Below are 24,239 nucleotides of genomic sequence, written 5' to 3' on the forward strand. Positions count from 1 at the left end.
CATACTTTTCAGCTTTTCATGAACAATCCGCATACATTCGTGCTCATCCATGAGAGAAACGTGCTTAACATAAAGTATGTCATGCCTAGGAAAAGGGATCACATAACGATGTTGACTAAAATACAGGAAACCGTCACGAATGAAACACTCGAACAATGCGTGCGTATCAATCATGCAAACACATAATACTTCCTGTGGGGGTTCTTTGAACCAAGGCTCGAGAGCCAAGATCGGTTCGTCCTGAATGATCGAATCGTCCTGTGGGGGTTCTTTGGACCTCGATTCGAAAGCCAAGATCAGATCTTCGTGACTGCTCGAATCTACAACGAGGTTAGCTTCGCTGGAAAAAGCATCCACTAACACATCATCCTTGTGAACAATCACATCATCTTAATGCAACTCATCATGCTTGTCATTGTCATCTAAATCATCCTGCAAATCATCATGCTTCTCATAATCATGCAAATCATTATCATGCAAATCATTATCCTGCAAATCATCATGCTTCTCATAATCATGCAAATCCTGTGTGTCATGCTGTGGAGAAAAAGAGATTGAGAGAATCTCCTTATCTCAAATCCTTTCAACCTTGTCCTGCATATTAGCAATGAGAGATGGAGAAGGAGCAGTGTCCACTCCATGAAAGACAGTAGGAGAATCACTTTTGGCATTGAGAGTTAAAGTGCTAGCCTCCCAATCAACAAGAGGGTTTATTTCACGAAACCATTTCATGCCTAAAATCATATCACATCCTGAGAGAGGAGAAACAACAAATCTTCTAGTGAAGGCAGTTTGTTGAATTGCAAACAACACATCAAGGCACTCCTTCGTGATGAGAGCGTCCATACCAAGACGAAAGCCAGAGACCTCGATAGGAGATCTCGGACTAACTTCGAGGCGGGCTCTCTCAACAAGAGAGGGGCTGATCACATCATGCATACTACCTGGGTCAAACAATATGACAAAACGGTGCCCCAACGTACGACCATAACATTTAATGAGAGAATCATCAATGGGAGGGTCCTGAGAAACTTTGGACACAATCGTGTTATCATTCATTGCATTGACAGATGTAGTGGGTGTTGTGGGTTCTTTAGATTCATTCGATTCAAGCTTAGGACATGTTCTTTTTATGTGACCCTTAATGTGACAATGAAAACAACGACCTTCCTTAGAATAAGTGCTTTGTTCTTCCGACGTGATGTATCCTCCTACAATTCCTTGTGCTACCTTTTCATCTGGAGTAAACTTAGGTTTAGCAATTGTGTTAGCCTTACCCTTAGATTCATTGGAAGAATTCTTTAATGAGATACTGTTGGTAGATTGGTTAGAAGAGTTATCATTCTTACCATTCTTACCGTTCTGCGGGTTCTGAGAAGTCTGCGAGGTACTTGTGGAAGTCTTGTTCTCCTTAGGCTTTCCTTTGTTGTGGTTCATCTCATAGGCGAGAGCAATTGCTACCGCTTTGTTGAGATCAATTGGATCAAGTACTTCGACATCATACTTGATATACTCGTCCAATCCGTAAAGAAATGCCTCCTTGCGCTTCGCATCCGATTTGCATAATTGAGTGCCGAGCTGCAAAACACGATTAGAGAAAGACATAACCAACATACCGTTTTGCTTGAGAGCTCGCCAATCATCCTTCAATCGTGCAAGGTACTGAGGTTGCATAAACCGCGCCTTGAGCTTGTCTTGGAAATCAGCCCAACTAAAAGAGAGAGGCGTGAAATCGTCGGCTGCCTCTAGGTGCGCGGCTAGTTGTGCCTAGTGCCATGCCTGGTACCAATTTATGGTATCACCGACAAGGTACATAACTGCCGTCAAAACTTTGCTATTGCCTGTTTTCTTAGTTGTCGCAAAATAAGCATTAAATTGATGCAACCAAGAATGAATAACAGTAGCATCCATCTTACCGTCATACTTACTGAAAGTCAACTTCTCTGTGACTGGATTGTGTGAATCCGCATCGTGGCTTGCGCCACTTGACGAACTCCCACGATCTTTGGGTGGTTCGGTCTTCGAGGCTAGGACATGGGAAATAAATTCTTGATTACGAATCTCCCTTTGAGCTTCTCGCTCGGCGTCCCTTTCTGCTTCGCGTTCTTTTCGTTCAACGCGCTCGCGTTCGAGAGCAAGTCGATTTTCTTCTTGTTGTGCGGCCAATCTTGCGTTTCTTTCGTCGCGCTCGCGTTCTAAAGCAAGGCGCTTGTCTTCCTGTTTATCCATCATGGCCATCATCTGCTTCATCATTGCCTCCATAGGGTCTGGCGTAGATGGTGAAGGGGGAGGGTTGAAGAAATCATCTCCGGGTGGGGACGAGTCTCCGTCGCTTCTCTCATGCTCATCACCTGTATTCGAAGTATCCATTCCGCTTCGGGTGACGACCATGCACTATGATCTTGGGGTCTTAAGTTCGCGAGGAACTTGGGTTCTTGAGAGTCTTGAGGTTTTTGAGGTCCTTGATTCGTGAGAATCTTGGGTTCTTGAGGTTCTTGAGTCTTGAGGGTCTTGGGTTCTTGGGGTTCTTGAGGTTCTTGAGGTTTTCTTTCGCTTGCAAATCGCGTTGAGAAGGATCTTCTCTTCACCCGAGTTCTACTCTTTTCTGCAGGCGCACCCCTTGGCGGCCTTGCGCTCACACCAAGGTTGCTTTTTCCCACCTCACGTCGATTGGCCAGCCGCTAAGTACACGGTCCGCTCTCAATGAGTGAAAAGAGACACAAGGGGAGGCTGGACAAGCCCTTCTTTCTTGGGATTCCTGTCACTCTTCAACAAAACACGATTAGGAATCGCCACGCCCAAGTAAACTTGGGTTCGTGCGATCGCAACAAGCAAAAAAAATTCATGTGGTTCTTTCCTTGAGTAATGCAGAACACTTCCAAAGCTCTGATACCAATGTAAGGTGCAGCGGAATGAATGTTGTATTTTCTCAAGATTAGTGATCTTTATTGCTCAAGGTTCCTTTTAGTCCTTAGGGAAAGAGAGAGCTTTCCGTCTTATGGAGAGTGCTATGATCACGAACAAAGTGAGTGGATATTGTGCGTGCAAGTGAATGAGACTGAGAGAAGGAGAGAGAAGAGATACGACACCCAAGAGGTTGTAAAACCCTCCTCCGAAGGCCCCACTATCGTCGGCGAGAGTGGTCTACTTTGATTGCACAAAGGTGTACAATGCGTATGTAATGGACTGATGCAAGTTGGACAATGCTGATGACGACGACGGTGATGACGACGACGACTTGATGACTGAAATCTGTGATCTTCTAATCGCTGAATTCGGGACTGTCTTGGTGGCTGAAAATGACTGTTTTGGCTGCGTTTTCTTGGGCTAAAGTTGGAGGGACTTCTGCAACCAATCTGGGGGGGAATCTGCTACTGTTGATCTGCTGAAAACTGAGTCTTTCAAAGGCTGAAATCCTGCTGCAAAAACTCTACTAAAAGCTGAGATATGCTAGCGTTTTTGACTGATGTCGTTAGGGGTCTGCTGAGGATGGAAACGCTGATGATCTGCTGGAGTAGGCTCGCGTTTTTGGCTGAAAACGCTGAGGGTATGCTGTGGATGCTAGCGTTAGTAAAAGCTGAAAAACGCTGAGGTGGTCAGGAGGGAAAACACTATGCTTGATGCCTTCTGACGATGCTACATGCTGGGGGAAAACCGCCAAGAAAGGGAAGCTTCTATGGCGATGGCTGATGCTCTGTGAAAACGCCAAGGAAGTGGGAGGTATGGCGATGGTAACTGATGGGGGTGCTGAGGGGGGTAATGCTGAGAAGTTGCCTGTTGAGCGGGAAGCTCCTGCTGCCTCTTCTGCCAAAAAGTGCTAACTTGGGTTTGCTTATATATTAACTTAGCAAAATTGCCCTACCTACTTTTGTTGGAAAGTCACTTAAAGATAATAAGTGAAAATAACCAATAAATAGGAAAATAGGCTAAATGCACCCCTAACTGATGCTACTGGATTCTGATGGGAATTCCGATGATCATGCTGTGTGCAACCGGAGGACATGCATCTATGCTAAGTGACTGGGCATGCACGGTCTACGAATAGACTCACAAAAGTGCCAGATCACTGCTAATCTAGACTTGACTGAACTGACTGAACCCTGCTATGGTGTAGCTTGTCCATGGACACGTAGGGTTGGGATGTGAAACCGGCCCGTAGGGCGGTAGGCGTTGGCTTTCACCCGAAATTCTTTACTTTATACACACACACAGAGCACTTTGCAAAGAGAACCTGTAATGGGAATTAACACTTAATCGCACACACAGCTCGGAAGCTAGAATGCTCCGAGCAGACGCCGACAACCTGTAGGCCCCAAAATTGGCGCCCCTTACGGTATTTCTTTATTCTTTAGGAGGGTAAATTACAAGGTAAGGTCCTGGGAATCCTTCACGTGTATCCACCTAGATACCATTTGATTTGGCCAAATTTCGGCAGCATAACAGCCCCAAAACTTGCGCGAAACCAATTCCCCTGTTGGAACTCGCTAGCACTGTCGTATACCCTCTGATTCCTGTCCAAAAACAGTAAATTCAGCACGCTGTATTTACTGGTTTTTGCCCTGTTTTCAGTCCCAAACAGTCCCCTAACTGTCCTTTGCCGGTGGGACACGATTCCCAATGATCCTGGCGTCCGTACGGCTGAAAAACAGTGAATTTACAGCGCATACACAGTGCTGATTTTGCACCTGTACGGTGAGGTTATGACCCTCACCAGTGCCTGCTTTGGAGCAGCAACTAGCTACCCCTGTTCCTGCTCAAGGAGGCTCTTGCCTCAGCACAAAAGCATGAACCCACACAACTGTACATCAGTCAAATGAGTAGCCCTCTTGTGGGGCATCACATAACTGCACGTAGGGGAGAGAGAGAGCAGTGTGTAGTGTGCAGGGCATCACTCCTAGCACCACATTGTACATGAGAGGGAAAGGAAGCACTCCATAGCTCTTAACCTGTGACAGGTTCTCAATGAAGCATCCTCCCAGCATAAATCGAGCGCCCCCTCTGCTGCCCTTGACCTGTAATGCATCTATGAACAAATAGATGCAAAAAGGGAAAGATTTCCATGGCTGCCAAAACCTGCGTATCGCTGAAAACGCAGCAAAACAACCCTGCAAACACGCATCTGATGCCTTCCAATGCTGAAAATGAGCTCCTTAGACCTAGGCAAAGTCATGGGAAGCTCAAAAATGGAGAGAAATGGCTGAAAATCCAAGTTAACAGCCTCCAAAACTGCTCTCAAAAGTCAGTTACAGGTTCTGTTCTCCCAGACTTGGTAAATTGACCACAAAGTGCCACTTGGCACTCATACATGCAATTTCCCCGCATTGGGCTTCCTGCTTAAAAATCTCTCAACTTGTGCATCAGTTGACTTTGCAGCAGAGTACTAAAATGTTCCCTTGGTCATACCGAAGGTAATGACGCGAACACATTTCACGGCCCAGAATAGCAGTTCCCTAATTTTTAGGAGATGCTTCCGTCGGGCTCCCGCTGGTCTTCTGACCATCTATCCTCATTGGGACCGCATCCAAAAGTGCAATGTGGCCCAACTGTCGGATACTTTCTGTTGGTGATCCCACCTTGACTTTATGCCTTTATTGAGTTCACTTCCTAGTATCCACCAACTTGCTAAGTGCGACGGGGGGGACCTGTATGATCTTGCTCTGAGCCTAGACATCCTCTTACTGTACGAATTCCAGTGCCGACCAACTTCCCGTCTGCGGGTGAAACTACCGTTCACATTGGCCATACAATGTCCGACCATTTGCAACTTCAAAAAGAGGGTCTCAAAAATAAAACAAAGATCATTGGAAAGAAACCAACAACTAAGGTTAGCAATTGCCACGTCCTCGTGACATACCCCCCTCTTGAAATCGCAAACGTCCTCGATTGCATACTATAAATACATGCCATAGATGATCTTGTGTGGTAAGCACCCTTTTATCATCGCATGTATCCGCAAGAAAGACTGTCAAAACATATGTACAAATGACTTAATGAGACCTTCATACTTTTGTCAAACTGTACACTGCTGTTGCACTGAATCCATGAGTACATTTGATGTGCTAGCTCTATCATTACCCCTCATTTGCAAACATTGGGTTGGGGCATCCGTAGGCTGTAACCCAAAGGCCTCAAGGTAAAGCTGCAATACATTTGGTGACTCTGACAGTTCATGCTCTTCCATCCACTTTGCATCCATAGGTGGATAGTTCTTGAACTTCACCATAGCATCTTGCAACCTGTCCCTTAACTTTTACGTGTTGCAAAAGGCTCTTGCCTCTGCAAACGAACATAATTCCACAACCTGACGTACCACCCACGACCAAGCAAGCTCAAATTTCAAGATGATTTACCAATTCGTCATAGAATCCAAGCAATCGCCTCAGAGAATCGGCAAGCAGCATGTCACCTGGCAGACCCACATCACTCCCGCAGGAGATCTAGTGGCCAATCTACCACCGTGAGACCTCTCCCTATCTCATCTTGGTTCATACTTGCAAACCCTAAAACGCAGCAGAAAATCAGCCCTAATTTGACCACTTTTTGGAAGGGCGAACATGCGGAATTTCTTGTCTGTCTTGTAAAGAGGAACCCTCTTCCATAATTCCATTCCCTTTGTCGGCCATAGTGTAATCCCGTATTCCTGCACTGTGTGTCTTTACCCTGAACAATCCAGGCTCACTCTTTGAGGAAAAAGTGATTGATATCTCGGCAGCGGAACCATGCAACCGGCCCGTAGGGCGGTAGGCGTTGGCTTTCACCCGAAATTCTTTACTTTATACACACACACAGAGCACTTTGCAAAGAGAACCTGTAATGGGAATTAACAATTAATCGCACACACGGCTCGGAAGCTAGAATGCTTTGAGCAGACGCCGACAACCTGTAGGCCCCAAAATTGGCGCCCCTTACGGTATTTCTTTATTCTTTAGGAGGGTAAATTACAAGGTAAGGTCCTGGGAATCCTTCACGTGTATCCACCTAGATACCATTTGATTTGGCCAAATTTCGACAACATAACAGCCCCAAAACTTGCGCGAAACCAATTCCCCTGTTGGAACTCGCTTGCACTGTCGTATACCCTCTGATTCCTGTCCAAAAACAGTAAATTCAGCACGCTGTATTTACTGGTTTTTGCCCTGTTTTCAGCCCCAAACAGTCCCCTAACTGTCCTTTGCCGGTGGGGCACGATTCCCAATAATCCTGGCGTCCGTACGGCTGAAAAACAGTGAATTTACAGCGCATACACAGTGCTGATTTTGCACCTGTACGGTGAGGTTATGACCCTCACCAGTGCCTGCTTTGGAGCAGCAACTAGCTACCCCTGTTCCTGCTCAAGGAGGCTCTTGCCTCAGCACAAAAGCATGAACCCACACAACTGTACATCAGTCAAATGAGTAGCCCTCTTGTGGGGCATCACATAACTGCACGTAGGGGAGAGAGAGAGCAGTGTGTAGTGTGCAGGGCATCACTCCTAGCACCACATTGTACATGAGAGGGAAAGGAAGCACTCCATAGCTCTTAACCTGTGACAGGTTCTCAATGAAGCATCCTCCCAGCATAAATCGAGCGCCCCCTCTGCTGCCCTTGACCTGTAATGCATCTATGAACAAATAGATGCAAAAAGGGAAAGATTTCCATGGCTGCCAAAACCTGCGTATCGCTGAAAACGCAGCAAAACAACCCTGCAAACACGCATCTGATGCCTTCCAATGCTGAAAATGAGCTCCTTGGACCTAGGCAAAGTCATGGGAAGCTCAAAAATGGAGAGAAATGGCTGAAAATCCAAGTTAACAGCCTCCAAAACTGCTCTCAAAAGTCAGTTACGGGTTCTGTTCTCCCAGACTTGGTAAATTGACCACAAAGTGCCACTTGGCACTCATACATGCAATTTCTCCGCATTGGGCTTCCTGCTTAAAAATCTCTCAACTTGTGCATCAGTTGACTTTGCAGCAGAGTACTAAAATGTTCCCTTGGTCATACCGAAGGTAATGACGCGAACACGTTTCACGGCCCAGAATAGCAGTTCCCTAATTTTTAGGAGATGCTTCCGTCGGGCTCCCGCTGGTCTTCTGACCATCTATCCTCATTGGGACCGCATCCAAAAGTGCAATGTGGCCCAACTGTCGGATACTTTCTGTTGGTGATCCCACCTTGACTTTATGCCTTTATTGAGTTCACTTCCTAGTATCCACCAACTTGCTAAGTGCGACGGGGGGGACCTGTATGATCTTGCTCTGAGCCTAGACATCCTCTTACTGTACGAATTCCAGTGCCGACCAACTTCCCGTCTGCGGGTGAAACTACCGTTCACATTGGCCATACAATGTCCGACCATTTGCAACTTCAAAAAGAGGGTCTCAAAAATAAAACAAAGATCATTGGAAAGAAACCAACAACTAAGGTTAGCAATTGCCACGTCCTCGTGACAGGATGTGTCACGTGACACTAACGTCGTCAGTGCCCAATAGTGGGTGTAGAACTAGGTACTAACATATGCTCACTAACACAACACACACCACACGCACTCACACATGAGCATACATCAACACAAAGTTCAGCGTACTGAGTTTCTGTAATGACTCCGGAGATCAAGGGCAGACTCAGCCATAATGAAGCCTAGCACTAAAAGAAGCATGAAATCGGAAAAATTAGCAAGAATGACATAGTTGATAGGGCATACGCACCACAAAAGATAGAAAGAATTAGCACAATATCAAGTGGTCGTAACTCGGACGAAAACTTCACAATGTGAAGTCTGCATGTCCGCTATACGACTAAAAAATATACCTAGATGAATCCAGGATAAGCCTGGATTCACCCTTGAAGGAAAGTGCAAGGTATAGACCCATGGTAGTCACCCACAAGACGATATAACCATCAACTCCATCATGCATAGTATTGACTAAATACCACGACATCCCCACTAACGCCGTCAGTGCCCAATAGTGGGTGTAGAACTGGGTGTAGACACAATGCCCACACAAGGCACTCAAAGGACAACCAGAAGACAAGCCAGAGAGTTCCAAAGTAGCGAAGAGCACGAAAGAAAAGAAAAGACGAAAGCAAAACTGGAACCAAACTGTGTTGGGACCGACCCTGATCAGATGGATGAAAGTACTGAACTTTGCAAAGCATGGGCAAAGTGCGAGACTAGGAAGCCCTAATTTTCTTTGAAAGAACTGAATGACGATCAAAGGTCAAATATGTCTGACCTCAAAAAGGAATTTTTGCAAGCTCTACTCATTGTTTCTTTGAAGGCCTACTAGGCGAGTTACCTCCTTCGCGTCCTGAATATCACTCGATTGATTTGATTCCCAGAAGTACCCCACCAAACCAGCCACCTTACCGAGTTAGCCGAGCCCAAAATGAAGAAATAATTAAGCAGGTAAAAGAACTTCTTGAGAAGGGCCACATCCAACCTAGTACTTCACCATTTTGTTCGCATGTGTTGTTGATATTGAAGAAAGATGGATCTTGGAGAATGTGCATTAACTATAGGGCTCTCAATAAAATCACCATCAAGAACAGATTCCCTCTCCCAAGGATCGATAATATACTCGACAGACTTCAGGGGTCTACATGCTGTGGTAGAATTCATCTGAAGAGTGGATATCATCAGATCCAGATTATTTCATTTCACCCGAATTGGAAGCTCGACTTGGAATTACGTCCAATAGAAGGGGGCCACAGGCGGAGGCAATTCTAGCAACACCCAGACGGGATGTTGCCATTACACCTGTCATTGGCAAACTTCGTTTGCACTGTCAGGGGTATTTAGGGCACGAGGACTTTTACATCATGCCTTTGGAAGGGTGTGACGTCCTCCTAGGACTCCCTTGGTACCAGGAGCAATGCCATGGTTGATTATCGGGCTAAGAAAACGACAGTGACGAATGAGAAGGGCAAGAAAATTGTGCTTGATGTAAAATTGAACGGCGAGTCTGTCCCTATTGTATCCACTTTGGCCATTTCTAAATGAATGAAATCCAGTCTTTTCGATCTACTTGAAAGAATTGAATGATGAACAACGAACCACAATGTCTGAATTGGATAAGGAACGACAAGAATTTTTGCACACACAGACAGATTGCTTCTCTGAAGGCCTACCATGCGAGTTACCTCCACCTTGTCTTGAGGACGATACAATTGATTCGATTGTTGGAAGTACACCACCGAACCGGCCACCTTATCGAGTTAGTCAATCCCAGAATGAAGAAATAATCAACCAAGTAAAAGAATTTCTAGAAAAGGGTCTCATCCAACCTAGCACATCACCTTATTGTTCGTCGATTCCCTATCCCAAGGATCGATGATATTCTCGACAGACTTCAGGGATTCTCTTGCTTCAGCAGAATTGATTTGAAAAATGGATATCATCAAATTCGAATCGCTTCGAGGATGTCTACTACAAGACAACTTTTTGGACAACTTTTGGTTATATGAATTTTTGGTGATGCCTTTTGGTCTCATGAATGCTCCAACAACATTTAGTCGAATGATGGATAGGATTTTCCGAGAGTATCGATCTTTTGTGGGCACTTTCTTTGATGACATTATAGTTTTCTCCAAAAATGAAGCAAAGCACAGACATCATCTGCTTCAGGTCTTTTAGACATTGCATGGATTAGTTATCAATGCCAAAAAGAGTGAGTTTTTCTTACCAGAGATGCATTTCTTGGGGCACATCGTCTCAGCAAGAGTGTAGATGGACCCGGCTAAAATTGACACTATCCGTGATTGGCTTGACCTAAAGAATGTTCACGAAGTTTGAAGTTTTTTGGGCTTGTGCTCCTATTATCGACAATTCATTCGGACATTTGCAGAGATAGCTTCACCTTTGCATTTATTGACTCAACTATCATATTGGTAGCTTCATCAACTTATTCAATAGTCAAGCATATTCCATCTCCACACAAAGGTATTTGCCCCTTCATCTCGTGTGAAGTCCTTTTATAAAAGGAATATGAATGCAGGGTTCTAACGCATGTAGACAGTAGCAGCAGTTACTGCTCTAAGCCATGCTGACGAATAGCGTGCGTGGTGTCAGCTGTGCTGAATAAATTGAAAAAAAACTCATGAAACGGTCCCCTCCTTTCCCCCTCATGGCGTCGTGCGTAGCTGTGGCCTGCCCTGCTTGTTCAACCAACACATCGTCGAGCTCTTCGCCCATTTTCAAGCTGCCTTACCTCTCCAGAACAAGATTCAGCCAGCGCATCGCCGAGCTCGTCGCCCATTTCCAGGCTACCGACAGGATTTTGAAAGATTCGGGTTATTACATCTTTTTTCGAAATGTGTACGACATACTGACTCAAAAAGGAGTCTCTTTTACATGGGGACCAACAGAGGTGACTGCTTTTCACACACTCAAAGAAAAATTGACTATCGGACTAGTGTTGGCTTTGCCAGAATTGCAAAAGCCATTCAAAGTTTATTGTGATGCTTGTGGTCATAGTCTGAGAGAAGTTTTGATGCAAGAATACGAAAGCAGGATGTTTTCACAACCAGAATTGGTAGCATAGATATATGAAAAAAAGCTATTGGCAGTGATCCATGCTCTTACACAGTGGCAACACTATTTACTCGGAGCTGATTTATCGTTTTACAGTCTACGGATCATCAGAATTTACGCTACTTCTTGTCACAGAAGCAACTTTCGGAAAGAAGATGCGACGCGCTAACATCCTATCACAGTTCCACTTCCAGATTGTCCATGTTCAAGGATAGAAGAATTTAGTGGCACATGCATTGTCTCGAAAGCCCTTGGTTCTGGCTATTTCCGCAATTCATCACAGAAGCTGTTAGGGAATAAAGGCCTAAGTGCCTTGTACTTATAACTTATAAGTTAAAAAGACTTATAAGTGAGGGGGCCCAAGTGTGAATGGCCCCCTAGTCACTTACTCATATACTCAAATATGAAGCCCAAAAGAACACCAGCGTGGCTTCTCCCAAAATTCTACGAGCCCTCTCTCTCTCTCTCTCACGTTCTTTCTCTGCGCAAGCTCCTTCTGCGCCAATCTCCTCTTCTCCTTCACTCTCATTGCATAGGACAGCAAGTGGGCTCTCTCTCCTGCTCCCCCACACATGGTATCAGAGCTTTAGGGTTTCCAAGAGAGCCATCTTCGCAACACAGATCAGAATTCTGTTTTTGCTCGCTGCGGGAAGGATATTCAACCGTTTTCGATCAACTCTGTCGCGAAGGGATCCTCTCACCGTGTAGAATCGACCTCCGGTGACAGTTTCCCCAAAATTAGGGTTTCAAAAACTGGCGAACAGCAGCCTATTTCTGCTGAAATTGACCAATTTCGGGGTCAATTTGATGCAATTTCATTAGGGCAAGTCTCACAGGTCAATCTTACAGGTGTTTCCACCAGCGAGGTTCTGAAAATTCAGCAAAATAGGTGTTTACAGGTCTGATTTTTGCCCTAAAACAGGGAATTTCAGCAAGCAAATGATGTATACACCTTGTGGAAACCTTTGGTAAGGGTTTGGCAGTGAATGTACGCTGTTTTGGGGTGATTTCGCGTGAAATTTGCTCGCTGTTTTTCTGTAACAGCAAGCTGTTTTTTGCCCGATTGCGCACATTTGGGCGTGTTTAGGTCGGCAAAACAGGGTTTCAGTGTTTGCAATCACTCAGAATGACTTCTAGCAGTGAAAGTGGCAATTTGTTGCACATTCGCAAGCTTGAAGGTGCCCATAACTTTGCTATATGGAAGAAGCAATGTTATAATGTGATGTTGCATAAGAAACAGGCGAAACCTATTAAGTTACAGGGTGTGAAACCGGTTGATATGGAGGTTGAAGAATGGGAAGAAGTGGACGAGTTGGCTCGCTCCACGATCATGCTTTCGGTCTCTGACAATTTACTCTTCAATGTAGAGAATGAGCAGACAGCATGGGGCATGTGGAAGCGTTTAGACGAGTTGTATGCACAGCAGAGTGCTGCCAGTAAAGTGTATTGGCTCAAGAAGCTTATGGATCTCCGCATGAAGGAGGGCACGCACATGTCAGTGCACCTCAATGAATTCAATTCTATTTTCAGCCAACTGACAGAGCTGAAATTCACGATTGATGAGGAGTTCAAAGCTACTTTTCTGCTATGCACATTGCCCGAGAGTTGGGATGTATTCCGGACAGCTCTTAATAACTCAAGTGCGTCACTTAAGTATGCAGATGTAGAGAGTTCTCTCTTGATGGAAGAGATGAATAGGAAGAACACCACAGGTGGGTCTTCTAATGCATTGCACTTGAGAGGCAGGTCTCAACAGAGGGAGAAATCTGACAGTAAGGACAGGGCACGCAGCAAATCTCGTAGGAAAGATGTTGTGTGTCATCATTGTGGAAAGAAAGGGCATTATAAACGGGAATGTTATGAGTGGAAGAAAGAGAAGAACAAGGGTGCTGAAACTGATGCAAAGGACAAGGGAAATGCCAAGAAGAGCACTGTGTTGATTGAGGAAATCAATGTTGCTAGTAGTTGTGACAGTGACAGCAGCACTGATGTACTCAATGCCTCTTCTGTGGATGCACATACCCTTGCTATGGGTTCTGATGTGGACATGCATACTTGGATTCTTGATTCAGGTGCCTCCTTTCATGTAACACCTCATAGGGATTGGTTTACACAGTACTCAGGTGAGGTGCAGGGCACTGTTTATTTGGGAGATAACTATGCATGTGACATTGCAGGTATTGGCAGTGTCCAGTTTTCCTTTGCTGATGGTATGACTTTTGTTTTGCACAAAGTGCGCCATGTGCCACAACTCAAGAAGAGTTTGATTAGTACAGGGCAGCTAGATGATGCAGGCTATCACACCACTTTTGGTGATAGCAAGTGGAAAATTTGTAAAGGGGCCCGGATTGTAGCCAAGGGTTGTAAATCGGACACTTTGTATCCTTTGCATGTATCTAGTGTGCGTGACCATGTTGTCGCCGTAACCGAGCAGCCAAGTGTTTCTTTGTGGCATGGCCGGTTGGGACACATGAGTAAAAGAGGAATGGAAACTCTGTCTCGTTGTGGTTATTTGCCGTGTTTGAGGTATGCTGATTTTTCTCATTGTGAGCATTGTATTTATGGTAAGCACAGTCAAACACCGCACAAAAGGTCTATTTCTTTGAAGTCTGACAGGTTAGACTTAGTGCATTCCGATGTATGTGAAATGCCACAGTTGTCCTTAGGGGGAAAGAAATATTTTGTCTCGTTTATCGATGATGCTACACGTAAGGTGTGGGTGTATCCAATACGTGCTAAAAGCGATGTTTTGGATACTTTCAAGAAGTTTCTTGCGTTTGTTGAGAATCAAACTGACAAAAAGCTTAGGTCTTTGCGCTCAGACAATGGGGGGGAGTATGTATCAAAAGCATTTATTGACTTTTGTGCTACTAAAGGTATTAAAAGAGAGCTCACGGCTCCTTTTAATCCCTCTCAGAATGGAGTTGCAGAGAGGTTGAACCGGACTATCCAAGAGAAAGTTCGGAGTATGCTGTCACATGCTGCATTACCTCATGGTTTTTGGGCAGAAGCTGTGCAAACAGCTATTCACTTGATTAATCGCTCACCAAGCAAGGCTTTGGGTGGAAAGGTGCCTGAGGAGGTGTGGTCTGGCAAGCCACCCTCATATGCACATTTAAGAGTGTTTGGTTGTGAGGCCTATGTTCACATCCGGAGTGAACTGCGCACCAAACTAGAACCAAAGTCTCATAAATGCATTTTCCTAGGATATGGTGAGGATGGTGAAATGGGGTATAGATTATGGGATCCCGCATTACGGAAAATCATACGCAGCAATGATGTTATCTTCAATGAAAATTGCATGCACAAACAGCCCACAAAGGTCGAGGAAGTGCGCCGGGTTGTTTTTCGTGAAGATGTTACATATGGACAGCCAATAAGGCCCAATGTTCAGCAGCCTTTACATGCTGAAAATGGTGCTGAAAATCAGCCCCAACAAGTTGCCATTGATGCACCACAGGTAGAGGAACAGGTTGATGCTCCTAGACCGCCCGTTGTTGCGATGCAACCGGCTGAACAGCCTGCTGTTTTTGATGGTTTACAGGCTGAAAATCCACCTGTTATGGATCATTGGGTGCGTAGGTCTACTCGGGTGACAAGGCCCCTCGATAGATATGAACCGTCTTTGGACTATGTCATGCTTACTGATTGTGGTGAGCCTTCTTGCTATAAAGAGGCTATGCAACGGGAAGACAGTAAGAAATGGTTCAAAGCAATGGTTTCGGAAATGCAGTCTTTGGAGAAAAACCATACATGAGACTTGGTTGATTTGCCTAAAGGGCATAAGGCTCTGCCATGTAAATGGGTTTACAAGACCAAGGTCACATCTGATGCTTCTTCTAAGTACAAGGCAGGTTTGGTTGCTAAAGGGTACAAGCAAAAGCATGGTGTGGATTTTGATGAGATTTTTTCTCCTGTTGTAAAGCTTGCCACATTACGTCTTGTTTTAGGCCTGGTTGCTTCTGAAGATATGGAGTTAAAGCAAATGGATGTCAAAACAGCGTTTTTGCATGGCGATTTGCTTGAGATGATCTATATGATGCAGCCAGAAGGTTTTGTGTCAAAGGGGCAAGAGAAGAAAGTATGTAGACTCTTGAAGAGCTTGTATGGTTTGAAACAGTCTCCCCGTGCATGGTATCACAAGTTTGATACATTCATGAGGTCTCAAGGATACAAAAGAAGTAATTCTGATCACTGTTTGTATATCAAAACGGCAAGTGATGGATCTCTTCTATTGCTGATTTTGTATGTTGATGACATGCTTATTGCGGGTAACAATGTCACGGAGTTGGATGCACTACAGCAAAGCTTAAAGAATCGCTTTGACATGAAGGATCTTGGTGATGCTAATCATATTTTGGGCATGCGTATCTCTCGAGATAGACCTAACCGACGTCTGTCTCTATCTCAACGAGATTATGTCAATAAGGTGCTACATCGTTTTCATATGGATGGGGGAAAGGCACTTGGTACTCCGCTGCCTCCATATGTAAAACTGACTGCACATGACTGCCCAAACACAGATGATATGCGGGCTGAAATGGCCAAGATTCCTTATGCATCAGCCGTTGGCAGTTTGATGTATGCTATGGTTGCTACACGCCCGGACATTGCATTTGCGGTGGGAGTGGTAAGCAGGCACATGAGCAATCCTGGCAAAAAGCATTGGGAAGCAGTGAAGTGTATCTTGAGATACTTGAAAGGCACTAAAGACTTGTGCATTTGTTTTGGGAAGAGTGAGACATCTGTGCATGGCTTTACAGATGCAGATTTTGCTGGACATCCAGATTGCAGGAAGTCTACCTCTGGTTATGTGTTTACATTCACAGGAGGTGCAGTTTCTTGGATTTCTAGACTGCAAAAATGTGTTGCTTTGTCTACCACTGAGGCTGAGTATGTGGCTGCCACTGAGGCATGCAAAGAAGCTTTGTGGCTCATGCGTTTGGTAGAAGAGCTTGGCATTAAGTCACCGGTTCCTGTGCTACACTGTGATAGTCAGAGTGCTATTATGCTTGCAAGGAATCCTGTTTTTCATGCCAATACAAAGCACATAGAGGTGAAGTATCATTTTATCAGGAGTGTGCTTGATGACAAGAGCATTACACTTGTCAAGGTGCACAGATGACAATCCTGCAGATCTTTTGACCAAGAGTCTTCCAGCAGAGCGGTTTGCATATTGCCGTCAGATGATGGGTGTTGGATGAGTAAGTGCATGATCAGCTGTTGTATCATAGTTAGCTGATTCTTTGATCTCCCAAGGTACATTGCCTTTAGGTGGGAGGTAGTTAGGGAATAAAGGCCTAAGTGCCTTGTACTTATAACTTATAAGTTAAAAAGACTTATAAGTGAGGGGGCCCAAGTGTGAATGGCCCCCTAGTCACTTACTCATATACTCAAATATGAAGCCCAAAAGAACACCAGCGTGGCTTCTCCCAAAATTCTACGAGCCCTCTCTCTCTCTCTCTCACGTTCTTTCTCTGCGCAAGCTCCTTCTGCGCCAATCTCCTCTTCTCCTTCACTCTCATTGCATAGGACAGCAAGTGGGCTCTCTCTCCTGCTCCCCCACAGAAGCTTGGAGGATATGGTTGACCAGTATGCCACAGATCTTGGCTTTGCAGGTATTTTTACCCAAATACAGAATGGGGAGACAGTTTCAGGCTATTCCATACGCGACGGCTATTTGATGCAAAAAACAATGTTGTATGTTACACAGCCTTTGAGGGAAAAGGTCTTGACAGAGTGCCATTGTCCACCTCTTACTGGCCACCGTGGCATAGATACCACCTCGAAGGGTGTGAAGCGTTACTTCTATTGGCCGAGGCTTAAGAAGGATGTGGATGACTGTGTGCAGTTGTTTAGTATGCCAAAAGGTCAAGTTTGACAGGCATAAGGCACCGGGACTTTAACAACCTTTACCCATTCCACCCGCCTCTGAAAAGTATTACTATGGATTTCATCTTTGATCTCCCTAAGACTCAAAATGGGCACGATGGCATTTGGACTGTCATTGATAGATTTAGCAAGCAAGCTCACTTTATTCCAGTGAAGAAAACGGTCAAGCATGATCATTTAGTGAGACTGTACATTGCTCAGATTTTTCGGCTCATGGCATGCCTGAGACGATAGTGTCAGACAGAGATCCCCAATTCACGAGTTTGTTTTGGAGGGCAATTTGGGAGACCAGTGGCACGCGGTTGCAGTTCACATCATCATTCTGCCCGCAGACAAATGGACAATCTGAGATAGCCAATTCAGTGGTTTTGGATTTATTGAAGTCTTACATCTCTAATCAGAAAACTCAATGGGAAAAATATTTGCCTTTGGTGGAATTTGCCTACAATAACACGGTTCACTCTTCGACGAGGAAGGCGCCATTTGAAGTAATCAAAGGTGCTAAGAAGATCCTTCCATTTCTAAGCACCAAGGACAAGATTTTTGAAGCCAATCAATATACGAGGGATTTGGACACCACTTTTGCCAAGGTTCACGACGCTCTAGAGAAGTCTCAAGCACGGCACAAGAAGGCAGCAGATTGACATAGACGCGACTTGAAGTTCAAGAAAGATGATTGGGTACTCTTACGTTTTGAGAAGGCACGACTAAGGAAACGAAAGGGAGAGTAGTGGCTTTTTCCAAAGCTTAGCATGAGGTATTATGGCCCTTTCCACATTCAAGAAAAGATAAATGATGTATCCTTCAGACTCAAGTTGTCAAACACATGGAAGATTCACAACGCTTTTCATGTGAGTCTCTTGAAACCCTTTAAAGGGTGAGGTGTCAGTTGACAGGGAGCCTGATGAGCAACCTGAAGTGGAAGAGAGCGAGGAGATACTCGTTTTGGAACAGATATTGGCCTATAAAGAAAGGAAAGTGAAAGGTAAAGTGATTTGGTAGTTCTTGGTGAAATCCAAGAACTATCCAGCATTGGATGCGAAGTGGATGGAGAAGGAGGACCTCGCAGATACTCCTCAGATTTTGGAACTTTACCTTGAGGCTTTCGGCTTAGCTACGTCTATTCTGACAGATCCCGCAGATCAGCAGGGTTGAATCTGTTGCAAACAGGACTGGACAAGGGAAGTCACTCCATTCCTTTTGTCACAGATTACCTTGATGGAATAAAGTCACTGATTTCCCTTTGGATTTCAAGGATACTGTTGTGCTGATAGTATTCTGCTGTGTATGACTTTACGAATAAGGAAACTAAAAATGGGAATTCCCAAACTTGAGTCTAATTGATGTGTATTCTCTCATGTATTTTGTTTGAGTACAGGATTGTAAGACGAAATATTGTAGCATTTCGGTCTTGAGAATCCATAGACATGATCGCAGTAAGAATTAGCTAATTCAACATCAGTGAGGTTCGAGATGGATCTAGATGTGATTGCTAAATACGTTGCCAGGAATCATGATCTTAGATATGGAATCAATTTTTATGTGATTGATATGATATGAATGTGCATTGACTGTGTCGTCTTTGTGCAAGTGCTAGATTTATGTTGTCTAGTGCATCGGTACTTAGAGTCGGTGTCATCGAGGGCGATTACAATTCTGTCAAGAGGGGGTATGTCACAAACTCATGACGTGGCATGACCAAAGGAAAAGCCTAGAATGATAAGTTGTTCCACCTTATACGGTCGCGTCCGATGGGGCCCTAGGGACATTGAAATACTAAAGAAGCTAGCGGGCTGAGCAAACTGTACGGAAATCCGCACGTCGTGCTGATAGCACTAGTGCTTTTGGAGCCAACTTCTTTTGAGTTTGGAAGCTTTTCATGTAATGCTTTTCCCATGGACAAGGGCCTTTAAATAAGTCCCCTCGGCTCTCTCTGGCTCACTTGTGCTGACGAGCCGGTGAGCAAAGGAGACCCATGCGCAACTGTATTTGCTCAAGCATTAATACAAAAAGAAATATCAAAAGGGGCACAGGTCTTTGGGGCCAATATCTCTTGGCACGGAAAATTGGCCGTGTCGGCTCAATTGAATAGTAAATTAAGTGTGAAGTATTTTAAAGTGATTCTCTCTCGTGTGTTCTGCCAGATTCTTGAGTTGAGATGTCCGAGTTTGTTACAATTTCTGGGAGAAACTATCGGAAATTTGCCCACCCGAGAATCCGATAGACAAAGGGAATGGCTCGTTGGATTCCTTTAACCTCTAGCTACATGCACATCATGCCAGATGCCCATTGTAATGCAACAACATCTGTCAAAACACGTATACAAACCATTTATGCAAGAGGGTTCCAAACTGGAAAATATAATCTAATGGACTTATCCGAACATGCAGGTCCTGCAAACAAGCTCACAAAATCGCCAATACTAATCCTCCTAGGATTCTAGACATTCCTATCTTGGAAGAAGGGGAAAACTAGATCTGGAAGTCGATGAAGTGTGTCCACATGGCACACAAAGCCACATGCACGTGACACAACCATTGGGTGAAGAGGCGTGACCAGTCGTCGAAGGAATGTGGCTTTTGGCGAAGAGAAGAGCGAAGAGTCGTGACCATGCAAGGGGTCCTCCTGGGCATGTCACTTCTCATATCTACAACAAGGACTAGATGTAATAATGTAACATAGTCACAATCATGACACAGACCATCGACCCCCAAACCCTAGCACCCGTTTCGGTATTTCCTTTATATTGCTTCACAAAGAGGGACTCGTCCTCTACTTTCGCAAATGCGTGAATGCATGTATAAGCCCCCAAGGCTCATATTTAAGGGCTCTTGGCCTAAAAGCATCAGCTAGGAAAAGCTCTTCCTCAAAAGCATTGACTGTGAAAAGCATGCACCCATAGGGTAACAAGGTTGCTTCCGTAACTCGCACTAACAATCCGTACACTGCCACGTCAACATCTGTGAATCGCAGGCATAGAACAAGTTGCCACGTTAGCAGTTTTTAGGGCTTTCTCTTTTACGCTTTAAGTTGTCCAATGTTGCATCGTTAAGTGCCCTAACCCCCTATAGATCATGCCACGTCACCAACTTGAGGTGCTATTTGTCAATTGCCCTAGTACACTCTCTGTAAGAGGCTGATTTATGTTACTTGAAAAATCCCTCAGAACGCCCAAATGGTGGAAGTACATCATTGATTACAAAGCAAGCCCAAAGGCAACAATCTGGAAACTATAAAATTTGATACAACCAACCATATGGCAAATTGTATAAAATTGAAGGCCAAGGGAAAAAAAACCTTTCCTAAAGAGGGAGAAAGTGCCCTAACAAACTAAGTGGAGAGAGGATGACAGCAGCTTCTGAAAGATGGGCACTTCCACCAAAAGCATACTCTACTACTGTATATCAAAAACATGAGCCACCAACAATGAAAAAGACAAGGAACACCTGGAAGAGTTCAGACGTCGGGCATTGCCCGCCAACTCATACGATCTGGCAGCAAAAGGCAAAGGATAAACAGAAAGGAGAGTTTCGGTCATGCATTTGGACCCTCAGGATCAGCCACAAGATCTGCTTTTTCATGTGGATGATTGCACATGCCCGATTACCTGTAGGCGCCTCGGCTGAGCATGTTGGTCATAATCCAACTTCTTTGAGATGTTAACTTGTTAAGTCCTTGAGGCACTATTTCTGGGTTTGTTCCTGTAGTTTGTTGTCTGCTGATCAGAGTTGACATCCATGATGCCTTTCTGACATGGGGATAGTTGCATGGCTTTTGAAATTTCCAGGGTTACATACCTTTTTTAGGCCCCATTTTCATGCTTACTTCATTGCGATATAGACCAACCACTCTACAGATGATTCCAAATACAAGTCATCAATTGGATCTTTCCTAGAGGCATGGAGTTTTTACTACGATCTGCAACATCACTCTCTGGACCATGTGGAAGGCTCGTGCTGCTCACATTCTGGGCTCTCAGTCTTCCCTTGCATCCAGTGTTTCACTTGTGATGAACAAGAACATATTTTTGCAGTGTCCACCCAAAGAGAGAGGAAAATAAAAAAAGGATAAAAAGCCACAAAGGGCAAGCCACGAGCAGTCTAAGTGCCTTTGGACATGAGTTCAAGAATTTGCCAAATCTCTTTGTAACTTTTTTATTCAATAACACAAAGACAAGTTTTCCTAAAGATTGAGACTTTTTCTACGAATAGAAAAGTTGCAGTTCTTGCAGACAGCCTTCTGCCAACCAGTTTGTGCCAACTCAACGTCCCACACATCCGCAAATGCATATGTGACAGGGGCCTTTGCGGCACACTAAAGATAAGCCTTGATATTGGCAGACTGTTTACAACAGTCCAAGCTCCACATGAGCATTGGCACGAACCCTTGACATTAATACAGCATTGCTCTGTGAACATCCAGACAATTTCTCAGCAAACATAGTCCAACACCTACCGCTTCACTCCATGTTTCACTAGAAGACAATGTTTGCAAGAAGATTTGGATGGAATTAGCGAATAAACAGTCAAGCTCCCCCTATACGCGCCTAGATTGCCACTTCTAGAAGAACTCAAGTGTGTGAGATCACATCTCAAAAGAGAGCTAGACTCTTCCATTAACATTTTATCCTTACATATGCCAGTTCGGTAAATAATCCGAGAAGCTCTCTGAATTTCAATAATTCCCATTCCAGGCTACAATTCAAAAATGAATTTCCTGCACAATCATCCATGCCTTTTCATGGTGGTGCACTTAGAACCGCACATAATCTCAAAATTTCTGACAAAGAATTCTATGTAAGAAGGCTTACCAACTTGATTGCAACCTCCTCATTTGTCTGCACGTTGGTACCTACACAAAGCACAAATAACAGGTGGGTGAGAGCCTGGCAACAACAATGTGGCTCATGTGAAAAGCAAGAAATTGCAGCCATTACTAAGAGGCAGAATCAACACGTTCAAAAAGCACATGCACACCAGATTAGTCACAATGTCATTTGCTGCATGCTTTAAGATCAGATTCTTGTAATTGAAAGAGGCACAAATGAAAGAGAGAGTAAGGGGGTACCAAGGTAGATCTCGCCAAAGGAACCACTACCAATTTTGCGACCAAGGCGATATTTGTTGCCCACGCGAGGTTCCATGGCGCCCTCTTGGCCAGAATTGCAAGAGGGCGCATAGAAGGGAAGTAAGTGCGTTCAAGCAGAGCCTGCAGAATGAAAACGAGATGGCGACAGAGATGTTCAGATCGTGGCGAGGTGGGTTTTGGCTGGAACAGCGCAAATGTACCCAGAATCGCCCGCAGGCAGGCCCCCGCAAAAGGAGCAAAGGCGCACAGATTGCAACTTGAACCATTTTGAAGAGACTTCTCGTTTCTAAATAAGTTGCTTCCAACGCAGGACATTTGGTCTAGGCAAAACAGAATCTCTCAGACGGATTATGTGTGTGTGTGTGTGTGTGTAACAGATTTACAAAAAGTGTGTGTGTAACAGAGACATCACTATATCACACGAGGTTAGGGTTGCTATAACACATGGGATCGAGGTCTAGAGGGGATCGAGGGTCAGAATTTGGGGGCACAGAGTGGTTTTAATATCAATCGTCCGATCACTTGATGAGGAAGGGGGGGTGGGTAAACCAAGGGCGTGAACTTAGGTGGTGTACGTTCGCCGTTCTGACATGTGCTAGTATGGCAGTAGGGCTTTCGTGTGGCAATGAGGAGGTCTCGATTTCAGATGAGCAGATTTCAAAACTAAACAATGTAAGTGATCCCCAGTTTTCATTATTCAGATCCATTGAGACGGGGTATATCAAAACATCAAACCCCAAGTCACAGTAAGTGCAATGCTAAAAGATAATTGAGATTTATGCCTTTATTGAAAACGACATAAAGTGGACCATCCTAACAACCATGAGTATGATCAGTCACCCATCCAAGCAATCTCAGGACCAACCATGTCATGCTTTTCAAGGAAGATAAGCTAACCCTAGGTAATTCAAGTGTTATCATGAAGCAGTGGTAACATCGGTATGCCCTATATATGCACAGTACTTGATCGGATAGAGCAATAGATAGTGTTATCATGAAGCAGTGGTAACATCGGTATGCCCTATATATGCACAGTACTTGGTCAGATAGAGCAACAAAGTCGGACCAACAATCGTAAAAAACAATTATTTAATCAGAACCAATGAGAAGGAGCTAACACTTTGCTCAATTAATCTCATGGAAGGGGTTGGAAAAAACCTATTTTAAAAAAAAAATTGTTGGCAGCCTGCTCATAGTAATGTGTTTTTTATAAAAACCATCAGTAATATAAAATTAATGCCGTAGCTCAAAACATTGAAAATAAACCAATTACGGTAGAGTGCAAACATTTTACCAACCTGAGAAAAAGATCCTTACTCAGTTATCACCAAGATGTAATGTTTAAGTGAAGGAAGCAATGAACACCCACCACACACTAAAACTTGAGGCATAACAGTAAAGTCGGTAAGGAAACACAGAGCTTGCTCTATCTTTCTATGATACCCACACATCTGTAAAGCAAGACAAAACAAGATTCAAGGGATGAGAGGATCCCTCACCTTTATATAGAAATTCCATCATCTGAATATGGATGGCGACACTTGCAAGCTCTGCTCCAAGAATCTACACAAAATCGGGATGATCAGGTGGTGCATCATCATCACCACACCGGGGGGGAAGAGAGAGAGAGAGAGAGAAAGAGAGAGAGAGAGAGAGAGAGAGAGAGAGAGAGAGAGAGAGAGAGAGAGAGAGAGATCAGTAGGTGGTGTTGCAGAGCAATATACAGGGATGATGAACTTCAGAGCTCCAT

The 24,239-nt window shown here is 44.4% G+C and overlaps 1 protein-coding gene across 2 annotated transcripts in view; it reads right to left on the reverse strand.

Annotated features, from left to right (window-relative positions):
• Positions 1–22,747, reverse strand: part of LOC147455750 (casein kinase 1-like protein 12) — a 75,923-nt gene extending 53,176 nt beyond the window's left edge. The window contains exons 1-3 of one of the 2 annotated variants that reach the window (XM_086514434.1): positions 22,469–22,506; positions 22,212–22,252; positions 22,035–22,117 (exon numbers count right to left, since the gene is read on the reverse strand). Coding sequence is in view for 1 of the 2 variants with exons in the window: in XM_086514433.1 (XP_086370559.1) it covers positions 22,212–22,252; positions 22,469–22,544 (117 nt within the window). In the remaining variant the exon portion in view is untranslated. Of the gene's footprint in view, positions 1–22,034; positions 22,118–22,211; positions 22,253–22,468 lie in introns of both variants that reach the window. The other variant, XM_086514433.1, reaches the window with a different exon arrangement.
• Positions 22,748–24,239: the final 1,492 nt, after the last annotated feature.

The sequence above is a fragment of the Adiantum capillus-veneris genome, chromosome 6 (genome assembly GCF_014529385.1).
Source record: "Adiantum capillus-veneris isolate H3 chromosome 6, ASM1452938v2, whole genome shotgun sequence".
NCBI classification, from domain to species: Eukaryota; Viridiplantae; Streptophyta; class Polypodiopsida; order Polypodiales; family Pteridaceae; genus Adiantum; species Adiantum capillus-veneris.